At 34.1% G+C, this 13,239-nt stretch overlaps 1 protein-coding gene across 2 annotated transcripts in view; it reads left to right on the forward strand.

Annotated features, from left to right (window-relative positions):
- Window positions 1-13,239, forward strand: part of LOC106878091 (diacylglycerol kinase zeta-like) — a 351,530-nt gene that overhangs the window by 156,364 nt on the left and 181,927 nt on the right. For both annotated transcript variants that reach the window (XM_089366299.1, XM_089366298.1), the window contains one exon: window positions 5,123-5,197. In XM_089366299.1, coding sequence (XP_089222425.1) covers window positions 5,123-5,197 — 75 coding nt within the window. The remainder of the gene's footprint in view (window positions 1-5,122; window positions 5,198-13,239) is intronic.

The raw sequence follows: 13,239 nt of genomic DNA on the forward strand, positions 1-13,239 counted from the left end.
ACAATAGTAACTATCATGGATAACAGTAAGTGTGGGCACAAACCAGTGCTGCTGACTGTTTAGGATGGGACATGGTGTGGCCTCTGTGCAGTCAGCATTGCTGTGAGAGTAGTATAATAGCCAAGAGGTTTTGTGTAAATTGAAGTCCTGAATTAAAATAAGACAGATGTATCTCATGCAGGAAATGAGATAATGAAATAGCTAATGGCGATTTTAGAAATTTTGTGTATGATACAGACAGCAGATGAACTCTATAGTAAAGGGCAGAGGGAGTCATTGACCCTGAGTAATTGGAATTCATGTATGTATAATATGTGAGTATGTATGTGTATCTATTTATGTTGCTTTCTGTGCCATTTTGTGAGAAGCTTTAGTTTTGTCATTTTTCTTTTATTTCTTTAGAACCATACTAATAATTCTATTATCCTTACAACTATCTTTTCACAGTTTCTGTAATTAAATTTTTTTGGTAGGTTAAAATTTATTTTGAGTGAAATTGATCAGATGAAATCTGACAACTCCTTTGGAGAATATCATTGATCCTCTAAGATCATTATTGTCTTTTTTTTTTTTCACTTTGAATTTTCCATGATGAGAATTATGATTAGCTTCTTTTTGTTATCATATTCACACCAGCGCATATTTGCACACACACACACGCATGAACATCAGCACCTCCAGCAGTAGTCATTTTCTTAATTCAATCAAAAACACTGCTACAGCATTTATGCTTTTTATTTATGGCATACGCAGAAGAGGAAGAACAGAGCCATCGGCCTTCTGCAGGGCCTCTTATGATAGTAAAGTTGAATGGTGAAGGAAGAAGGAAGCATGTCTCATGGGTTACTACAACAGGGAGAAGCACATCAACACATTAAGTAAACGCCAAAATGAGGACTTGACAATCGGTGATGTTTTGTTTACATCCCCCATAACTTAGCTTTCTGCAAGAGAGATTGTAGATTAAGTACCAGACTTTTTAAAAATTAAGTTGCAGGCTTCATTTGTCCATCTAAACCTATGAAGCCAGGACCCTGGCATGGCCACGTTCCAGAGACTGAAAGTGTGTGTGTATGTGTGTGTTATGCCCATTTAGGTAGGTTGATAAATAGACAGACAAACAGACAAATAGAAAGAAAGAAAGGAAAACAGACGGAAAGAACTGCAGATGGAATTGATGGATGGACAGGGCTGAGAAGCAGGAAAGTAGAAAGAAAGAAAAAAAATTGTAGAAGCCCATTTGGAAATTATAATTCAAAGAGCTGGTCATGTCTCAAAATCTCACATACATTTAAACTGAGAATTACATTGAAGATACAAATGCCTATCAAATTAATGAACCTCTTACACCACTTGACAAGTAGGTAGTACCATTTTTTTGAACAAGAATACTCATTGATGAAATCTATCAAAAGAGTTGTTTACCAAAATTTTAACAGGATGCATGGCACCATATTGAATAATTGCCAGTTCCTTTTTCATAAGCGAACAGGATGTACAACAACGTATATCTTGTCATGCACCCCGCAGACAACAAATAATATTTTAGTATAGATTTATATATATATATATATATATATATATATATATATATATATATATATATATATATATATAAAATATATATATATATATATATTTATGTGCATCATGTGATATTGATGTATCATGACTATTTGTGTGTCAAATAGTCATTGGTTGGCTACAGTTCTGATTACTTCCTGGATGTCAAAAACACCTACGATGTTAAAAATGCATTTTGGATGTCATGGTTAGAATGCCTTTAATCTTAAATTTTCTCAATTAGGGTTGAACCGGGTTTAAATAACAACAACTTCAAAAGGATACAAAGCTATGTTCATCTATTTAGGAAAGGTATGAATGCCATTGGAAGTTTATATACTAGATAGAAAATTATAGAAGTAACATAAAGAGCTATGCTGCACAAACCTTTTTATACAAAACCAGCTAAGGGAATTCCTTATATGAGTTAGGTTCTAAATACTCCTGTAATAGGTTTTCTAATCTAGTTGATGTTCACCCTGGAGTCTTTATAATATCAGAATCAAATAGAACCAAAACTGTCAGCTACCATTAAGTGATTAAGGAATGACGGCTTAATATTATCTCATGGTAGTTGATAATATAGCATCAACATTTCTCAACTTGTTAGAAAAAGCTTTTTATTAGGTGTACATTTGAGGAGATTTTTCAAGGCAGATAATTAGCGAAATACAGGTAAATGAGCAAGGTGGGTGATGTAAAGCAGGTAAATGTTAAAGGATGCAAGCATTCACGATTTCAAGTAAACTGAGAATAAGTTCTTGAAGATTAAATAACAAATGAAGCCTTCCTTTAAAAGCTGAAGACAACCTTGATTGCATGAGGTCAACACTTGAAGATATTTCTCATATTATCAACATGATCGTCATCATTAACATTTTCTATGGTCAAATGCCCTGACTGTCACCAACTCTCACATGCACGTTATCAATCACTCTGAAAAGATAAGAATGTCAAATGTGGCTGTGTGGTAAGAAGTTTGCTTCCCAACCACATCGTTCCAAGTTCAGTCTCACTTGGGCAAGTGTCTTCTTCTATAGCCATTGGGCCAAACAAACCCTTATGAATGGATTTGGTAGACGGAGACTGAAAGAAGCCTGTTGTGTATATATAAAATTCAAACCAATTCTCATATATTCCATCTGCCATATATATAATTATGTGTGTGTCTTTGTGTCAGTGTTTGTCCCCCACCACCAATACTGCATGACAACCGGTGTTGGTATGTTTACATCCCCAAATAATAACCAAATCTTCTTCAAATTATACTCTAAAATTTAAAATATATATGTATATAAATAATGTCATATTGAATAATTCTGTTGGAGATCCACTGCACAGAACAAAAGCCGGGGGTGGTCATGGCGAGTGAGTCTTTCATCAGTCAGTCTGCTCAAAGCTTAGACAAAGCAACTTCAACAACAACTGCATCAACAGACTACAGATACGTACAACTCCATTTGCAATGGTAATGTTAGGTTTCCATGTACCGGACTTAGGTACAGCCAAATTTTCTAAGCAAGCTTTTAACTTTGTCTCTCGAGACAGACCAAAGATGAAGGAGAGATAGCTAAAAATAAATAAAACAAAATTTTAAACATTAAACAATAAAAAGAAAAGAACAATAAAACAACAAAAACACGTCTGTTTAGTAAACAGACAATGAAAAATTACAGATTAGCTGAGAAAGTACTATAACGAATAGAAATGTTTATCTTCTTCATGCCACGTTGTGTGACGTATACGACCTGCTAATTATGCAAAAGGATGATAATATAAAAGTGGTACATGTTACAATATAGATTTTAAAAATCATTTAGGAGTTTCCATTACTGCAATGTTTGGATTCACCAAAGTGGGATTGGGTGGACGGAGGCAGAACAGTGTGTGTGTGTGTGTGTGTGTGTGTGCTTTGGTAACGTATATTAGAGAGGAAACCAGTGAACATGTGCTATCAAAGGAAGTCCCTTGCAATATTTGTTTCATCCATCTTACACAACTACAACCTTGTCACCATGATTATTGTAAACTGTTCAAATTACTGACTAATGAGCAAAATCTTGGTTCAGTCACACTTTATGCTTCTGTGCAGTTTCTCTACTACTGCTCATTAAGACCAATGTTTCTCTCTCGCTCTCAGTCTCTCTCTCCCTCTTTCTCAGATATAGTCTTCTACCTGGCAGGTTCTGGCCAACTTTCCTACCCATGCAAACAAGATGAATGTTAAACGATGATGATGTGTTATCTTTCATTTGTTTCAGTCATTAGACTGTGGCCATGCTGGGGCACTACATTGAAGAACTTTTTACTCAAATGTATGGCCCCAGTACTTTCCTTTTTAAGCCTGATGCTTATTCTATTGGTCTCTTTAGCCAAACAACTAAGTAACAGGGACATGGATACCAACACTGGTTGTTAAGCGGTGGATGAGAGAGCAAACAGACAGAAAGACACTCTCTCTCTCTCTCACACACACATTATATATATATATATATATATATATATATATATATTGGGTCATTCCATAAATAATGTGGTCTTTTTATACTTCTTTTATTTTTCAAAATTAAGATAAACAAAGTTCTTCTTTAATCTAAAATATATTCTCCTTAATTTTCTGCAATGCTTTTCAATCTATCTGTTAGACTTGCAAGGCCCCTCTTCCAAAATACAGTTGTCCGTGATGAAAAATATTCCTCCAATACTGTTCTGACTTCTACAGAATTCATATTTTTCCGTCCAAATGGCTTTGAAGACTGTTGAATAAATTATGATATGATGGGGCAATATCTGGCGAATATGGTCGGTGAGGCATCATTTCCCATTCATGCTGCTCCAGCCTTTGGAATGTCATCCTCACTGTATGTGTTTGAGCATTATCCTGATGGAAGAACACCTTTTGTCTTGAAACTGAAGATGGTCGTTTTTCTTCTAGCATTGACTTAAGCCACTCAAGCTGTTCACCAGAGTTCTTCGTTATCATTTGGTTAGGGTTTAAAAGTTCAAAGTGTACTAAACTTTACATATCCTACCAAACACATAACAACACCATAACAAGGTGGAGACTTTCTTTAACCTGGGGTGCTGGTGTTTCTCCTTTCTCAACTCCCTGTCTTCAGTGTTTAACATTTTTATAGAGAATCCATTTCTCATCACCAGTCACTATTTGGTCCAAATATGCTTCATTTGTGAGACATGGCAGCAAAGAAGAGCACACATTCACTCTGTTGGTGTGTCTGTGTCACCATAACTTAGTGATTTGGCAAAAGACACCAATTGTATAAGTACCAGGCTTGTAAATAAAAGTAGAGGGGTCAATTCCTTTAACTAAAAATTCTTCAAGGTGGTGCCCCAGCATGGCCACATTCAAATGAATGAAACAACTAAAAGATAACACACACACACACACACACACACACACATACATCAAATACAGACCCATTAGAATGGGAAGGTGTCTATAGTTGGATGATAGTTAACTGTTTTGTTTTAAGCAATGGTAGTTTTTCAAAACTGTTTATTATTTCATTGTTTACTAATTGTCTTTTTCTTGTTTTAGAAATCTGGTCCAAGGAAAAAGTGTGTTGCTTGTAAAATTGTTGCACATAAAGAGTGTATGGGGATATTAGAAAAGGTAAGTGATACTGTGTACTACTTTATCTTTAAATATAGTCAACTGAATAAGCCTGAGTGTTAGAATATAAGTAGTTACTAACTAGTTCTGTTAATAGTAGTTTCAATGTTTCCTGTGGAATAATGAGTTGCTTAAAATAAATTTTTTATAGACTTGTTTTTTCTTTACACAAGATGAAGACAAGATTTATCATATATTTTACTCGTGACGTCAGACAAAATTATCAACATTTGGATTATCACAACTTCTTAACTAGGACAATTCTCCCCATTCTATACAATTATCGATAGACAAGCAGGCAGTAAATAATTCTATCAATATTAATTTAATGTTTCCTGCAAAATAATTACTTGCTTAAAATAAAATGTCTTTTTTTTTTATGGGGTTGTTTTTACTTTAGGCAAGAAGATTTATATTTTTACTGCTTGTTTTAAATTAGAATTATCAGAATTTTTATTATCACAATTTCCCAACATGTACAACTCTCCCTGCTCTACACAAATATGCAAACCATACATTTTATATTCCTCTGAGAAATATTTCATTTTATTTTTCTTTGAGATACAAATATCTTTCCTTCTTATCTCTATTATCAAAAATATACTTTATATTCACTCTCAAAAGATAGCGTTTTCACTTTTGTAGATCTATCTCATCCCCATTCTTTTACTCGCTTTGCTCATTTGGATTTCAGCAACAAAAAGTTTCAGTAGATACCCCCTTATGCCTTCTAAGTGTTCCATCTGCCTACATTGCAGGAGATGAGTAAACCACTTCCTGGAGCCAGGGAACATTTACTCACCATTGCAATGCCTGCACGATAACTATCAAAAAAAAAAAAAAAAGGCATCTTCATGTGTTGCACAGCCTGCCAGATATCCCTCTTTCCAATATCACAGCTAATCTGTTTGATTCCTAATCGAAAGGATCTCCACCAAATTTTCCAAATCTTCATGCTGAATACTCCTCAGCCAAGATGGTTTCTGTTATCAATATTTTATTTGAAATAACTTTTATATTTGTATTGCCAGTTGGACTTTCAATTCTATACTACATCGATTCCATAAATCTCCTCCCAAATTCTTCTTATTGCCACGACATGCATCTGCAATAGAAATTCATTGATGAATGCAGTAGGCACTTTAGCCCTGACACTACCCTTTCAATTACCCTGACGTGGGGCACTCCAGAGCTTTCTCCTATTGTCACCCTAAGTCTTTCATCCCTTTTGGTACCAAACTACCTGAGACGCCCTGGTTGTACAATAAAAATTTCTTGTTTTAAAATGGTTCAAATGAAAACTTTCCATCAAAATTTCATGTTACTTAATGATCTGACCACCAGTTTAATAATAACAAATTTATTTTACTAAATTTTTTGTTATTTTCAAAATTAATTGAACTAATGACAGTGAATTTCAACAACTATATGATAACAAAAAGCTTATAAATTCTCACTTTAAAGAAATATATTCCCAGTCTTTAGGAACATGCTGCAGTATGTACCAATGGCAAAGGGAAATAATCCCCTATTGTTCACCTTCGTAGCAAGGCTCCCCCCCCCCATATTTTGAAAAGGTCTTAGGCCAAGAAGTTTTGGAGGTCTGACGATAAGCCATAAAGCTAAATCCTTTATGGACGGGAAACCCAGGGTAATCCCATAAACCAGCCTCCTCCATTAAATATATATATATATATATATACACACACACACATGCACACCCATACATAATGGGCTTCTTTCAGTTTCCTTTTACTAAATCCACTCACAAGACCTCGGTCTGTAGTAGAAGATGCTTGCCCAAAGTGGTAAGTAACGGAACTGAACCTGAAAGCACACAGTTTGGAAATCAACTCCTAAATATCACAGTCGTAAATATTTATTCGAAAGATGTTTAAGATGTTTGTTTCACAAATATTCAATGATATTTTCAGAAGATAGGTTGGTAAATAACTTTATCGCTGGAGCTGTATCTCCCATTTTGTTGGGGATTTTTTCTTACATCCTTTTCTCTTTTTTAAAAATATTTTTCTTATATTTGTGAATGTTAAGAAAATATTTGCTTCCAAACCCTGCATGCATTCTTGTTTTTCTTCTCAATATCTCATTCATCAGCAACATATGTGACCCTAACCCTTGCAGGCTCCCTATCACATCTACATCAGTTACAACAATACTTTCTTCTTCATAATGTCTGCCATTGTATTATATACAGGGGAATATTACAGATTTATAACTCCCTACTGTTGGATTTATATATATATATATATATATATACACACATATACATACATACCTATGTGTGTGTGTGTGTGTGTGTCTATATGCATATATATACACACACACATATACATACATACCCATCATCTTCATGTAACATTTATTTCCCATGCTGGCATATATATATATATATACATATATATGGATATATATGCACTTACATATATCACTAATCTAACACACTATTAGAGATTCTGTTTAAATTACTATTTCACAAATAGTTTCTTACATATACTTGTGTTAGACTCACACACCATATAAATAGATATACTGATAGATATATCTACACATAATGCAAGAAAGCATGGCTACCTACCACTTGTTAAAAATTTTTGTTTTCGATTTGGTAAAGTAAAATTTGTATGGAATTTCACATGTGAATAATTACAGTTACATGTGTGCACACACACACCTCACAAACACACACACACACCTCACAAACACACACACACACATATCACATCATGTTATCGTACAGACCATTGGATGTTGTTATATATTGCTAGTCACAATGCGCTTTGCATTATCTTAGCTTTCGAATGATGCCATGTCACTGGCTGGGTCAGCAGGCTAACATTCCCCACTGACCAGAGGCTAGCCCATCATAGGGTTACTCACTTATGGCTGAGGGATTGACACAACATGAAATGACCACAATCCTCTGCCCAGTATGGGAATCAAACCCATAACCTAGCAATCGTAAGAGCAAAACCCTAACAACTAGGCCACATACTTTCACACACACACACACATATAATCTGCAAATATATACATATACTAACATGAAAATGTTTATGTTGTCACACTAACTGAAAGAAATAACAGTTAAATCTCCCTGAAATAACAACCCCACAATCATAAGAATGAGGAAGTACACATTATGTATTGAAATCATAAATAGTCCTAAAAATGATTGGTCTGCTTGATTAGGGGTTGACGAGGAACTTAACTGCAATAGCAACGTCATATACAAACATATATATATTTTTATGTATATACATACATGTATATAATCGTGTCTGTATTGTTGGCGATTTTCTTCCTCCGTCTTCCCTTCTTTTGGACTTTCCTCTATTTCTGAAGAAGATCTTGGCTTGAAACATTAAATTCTTTTGCCTTCCTTTCCTGAACGTAGCATTGTAGCTCTTTAGGTGAATTCAACACACACACACCTATGCATGCAGGATACAAATGTAAGGGAGGACTAACCATGATTGACATGTATAATTACTTAATTATGCCATAAGCAGGAAGTTTAATTATTTTAGCAGATATGGGAGCCAACTCTAAACATGTTTCAATCTTATTGTGGTCTTATCAGCAAAGCATAACCTTCATTGCTCTTGCTGAAATAGTGATGGGAGAATCAGAAGATATGTGTAGAAGATTGTAAATTGATTGTTGTAAAAGAATCAAATTGTTTAGAGAATATATCAACCATGTGAAAAACAATAGTTAATGATACTTAACACTGGAATAAATAATGCTAAGAAGAGAGGCATTAATGTCACAACATCATTGCTTACACCAACGCATAATACTTTAGTAATTTAAGAAAATTGTTTGGTGAACTTCTTTTCAATTTTCATAAAAATGATTAAAAGCTACTTTCTAAAGCATGAAGACGAATTTCTTTCCAGTTTATTAGAAAAAAGAATTATAGTTATGTTGAAACAAAAGCAAAAACTGAAAAAATAAATAAATAAATAAATAATAATAAATGAATAAAACAAGAAAAAGTGTTGTCCAGAGGGTAATAAAATCAAAAAATATCCTATAATGTTCAGCAGAGACTTTTTTTTTAATCTCTAGCTATTAAAATACACATTTTAAATGCCAATATATATGTTTATTTCAAGGATTTCTGATAGTTTCTTGTCATTATCCAGTTTTCAATAATAGCTATGTAAAACATGCCGTTTATTATGAATGGCCCGAGGTAAAAGTTGTTAAGAGGTTCACAGAAATTTTCCATTTTTAAATTCAATATATACTGTCACTTGAGAAAAGAAATTTTCAATTATATAAATTTTGAAACTCTCAGACACTTGCCATTATAACTGACTTCTAAATTCTACAAATAAGTGTGTGTGTGTATGAAGCCAACTTTTGCCCTGAAAGCCATGCCTGTGTTTATATAACCTTTTCTTTTTTTTTTGTGAAGATAGTAGGATATGATGTGAGAGAGATTTGGATATTTAGCTACCATTTCTAGCATACTAAATGAGTGTGTAGAGATTTCCTTGGCTTGTTGTATCAAATAGACATCAGAATCATAAGTTTCAACCGTAGACTTTCATTCATCATCATCATCATCATCCTTTAACATCCGTTTTCCATGTTGGCATGGATTGGACAGTTTGACAGGAACTAGCCAGGCTCCAAATTGTCTGGTTTGACAGAGTTTGTATGGTTGGATGCCCTCCCTAATGTTAACCACTTAACAGAATGTACTGGGCATCACCATGGGTGCTTTTATACATGGCACCTGCACAACTCCTTTATACTAACAATCCTTTCTACTATAGGCACAAAGCCAGAAATTTAGAAGATGGGGTTAGTCGATTATATCGACCCCAGTGCTCAACTGGTACTTATTTCATTGACCCCGAAAGGAAGAAAGGCAAAGTCTATCTCAGTGGCATTTGAACTCAGAACATAAAGATGGCTGAAATGTTTCAAAGCATCTTATCTTGTGTGGTAACTGTTGTGGCAGCTCACTGCTATGATGAGGACGATAATGGTTTCTAATTAAGGTAGTGAGCTGGCAGTATCATTAGCATGCTGGGTGAAATGCTTAGCGGTATTTCATCTGATTTCAAATTCCACCAAGGTCAACTTCACCTTTCATCCTTTCTGGGTTGATAAATTATGTACCAGTTGCATACTGGGGTGAATCTAATTGACTGGCCCACTCCCCAAAAATTTTGGGCCTTGTGCCTAGAGTAGAAAAGAATAATGGTTTCAAATTTTGGTACCGGGCCAACAATTTCAGGGAAGGATGTAAATCAATACGGTTGGCCCCAGTGCGCAACTGGTACTTATTTTAATGACCTCTAAGGGGATGAAAGGTAAAGTCAACCTTGGTGGAATTTGAATTCAGAATGTGCACATTTCATCTATTCAATTTCACTCACAAAATTTGGGTGACCCATGAATATAATAATAAAAGACACTTATCTGAGATGTCACATTGAGGAACTGAACCTGGGACCTTGTAATTACAAAGCAAACTTCTTAACCATTTAGTCATGCTGCATCCTATCTGTACAGCAATATTGAAACTATTATTTGCTTGAAGTTGTTGGATTACCGACTTTTAAGTTACCTGGGAGGCATACCTAGGTAGATTCTTATTTCAGTCACCCACTTAGCTGTTTCAAATGGGTTAGTGAACAGAAGATTAATTGCCAAAGCTAATCAGTATAAAAACTGGCAGCAAACTACCTGCTACAAACTAAACAGAATTCTAATTTAAAATAGTCGTTCAATTATTATTAAGAATGACAGCTAACCAATCATCAACTCAAGGTGCACAAATGAGGTAAACATCTGTATAGTTAATCAAATAATTATATTTTACTTTCTGTCAATCAAACTGTTTAAGAGAAATTTTGACAAAACTGACTCAAGCTAATGAGGAAACCGCCAAGTAAAAGTTACTCAATTTGTGGGAGAAATAGGAACCAATTGTCCCTCAATTCACAACCTACCATCTTAAAATAGAAGGTAGGACAGTCTCGTTGAATAATGCAGTACTAGGAACACTATTTTTGAACACAAGACAGATACCATTTGATTGTGTCAGCAGAAACTGAGTTGGTTTGGGGTTAAACAACAACTACACTGAGTCTAAAAGCTACTGTGTAACATATTGTATAATATTCAAATACTTCACCATTTTTTTTTTTTTTTTTTCTTTTGCCTGGAGCTGTAGTGTAACATTCTCTTCTACTGAAGAATAGTTTTTCAGAGCTGCTCTTGTGTTTTCCTTTTCATAAAACAATTCATTTTAAATGATTTTCTCACTGTTCATTGTCATCATCATCATCATCATCACCACCACCACAATAATAATAGTTATAATAATGATAATAATAATAATAATGGTTATTATAATAATAATAATAGTTGTAGTAATGATAATAATAATGATCGTTTGAAATGTATGTTAGTGTTACAATACGGGAAACTTGAGGTTAGCATTCCAAGCAAATGTCATTCCATTGGTATTGATTAATAATAATTCATCTAAACCAAATTTAGACATATAGGATTATTTCTCTCATGTTTTGTATCCAATCGGTGTGTGTGTGTGGCTGTGGCATATCTTTTTTCATGTTTTAATCTAATAACATCATCAATCAAGTCTTCATTTTGAAACCCCACCACCCACCTCCTCCACTCTGTTTTTCCTCCATGCCACCTCTTAACACTTTCTGATTTTATATCCATGCAATGAGAAAATGAGGAAGCCTCTACATACTTGTTGGAACTGCAAGAAATAACAGCCAAAACAAAACAAAAAAGTCTGTCAAGCCACACTCTACTGTCTTGAAAAGAGAGGATCACATTGGATTGTGTAGACCAAGATACGCTATATTTGGTAGGATGGGATGGTCATGGATGAAACCTGTTTGATCATCGGTTTGCTTGGTCAGAAATGGTACATAATTTGAAAAACAAAAAATGGCTCATCATTATCATACATCTGCTTTCCATGCTGGTATGGGTTAGAAGAGTTTGACTTCTCAACATACATTTTGAAAAAGAACTTGACATTAATAATAAAGGAGTCTGTATTTAGTTATTCAAACAGTTAGAAATAACCAATTTTCCTTAAAAATCATACTTCATCTTCTTAAAGGAAGATGCTACCTATGGCTACATTAGATAATGAACTATTAGATACATTTTAAACCTTTAATAATTTTGGTAGTATATTATGGTTGCAAAACCAAATATAGCATCCCTACCAACAATTAATATGTGCATCCCAGTTGCCAGGAGTGGACTTAATAGGTAAATTGGTCTGTCCAATAGTGTTACACTGCTATATTTGGTGGCTATTTAACTCTTTTGATACCAAACTGGCTGAAACTACCTCTGGCTCTGTAGTGCAAGTGTCTTGTTTTCATAAGTTTTGAATTAAAACCTTCCACCAAACCTTAGTCACAATTTATGTTTCTAACACTAGCTGAATGATAACTAAGTTATTTTACTAAATTCTTTGTTATATTTAAAATTAATTGAAAGAAACACAGAGCTTCTCAAAATAGATACAGTAACGAAAGAGTTAAGCAATGTGTTCATGGATGGTTAATGGGTTGGATGTGATACCAAAGAAGAAGTAATAATTCCTGAAATGTGCATTTACACTAATTATCTATTTTTCTATTTTCAGTTGCATTTTTTATGTATCTGTATTTATAAATGAAACTTTGTAACTTTCAATTCTGGCTCTAATTTCTGTTGAAAATCTGTAGAGATACACTTGAAAAATAAATATTAGATACATTGTACCTGAAAATAAAATGACTGGATGGGTGTGGTTGGAATGCTTTTGATCAAATATATGTTCAATGAAACTAACCTTGTACTAACAAAAACAACTAGATGGTATCCAAAATAAGTGGGAGAGATTGACACTATGTAAGATCCAAAGAAACTAAAATGTTTTTATGAAGCTGATACCATTAGTGATTTTTAAATTTTGGCTTTCACCACTTTATTGCAATGTATTAACATTCATTGAACTAAAC

The sequence above is a fragment of the Octopus bimaculoides genome, chromosome 18 (assembly GCF_046866305.1).
Source record: "Octopus bimaculoides isolate indiv1 chromosome 18, ASM4686630v1, whole genome shotgun sequence".
Taxonomy (NCBI): domain Eukaryota; kingdom Metazoa; phylum Mollusca; class Cephalopoda; order Octopoda; family Octopodidae; genus Octopus; species Octopus bimaculoides.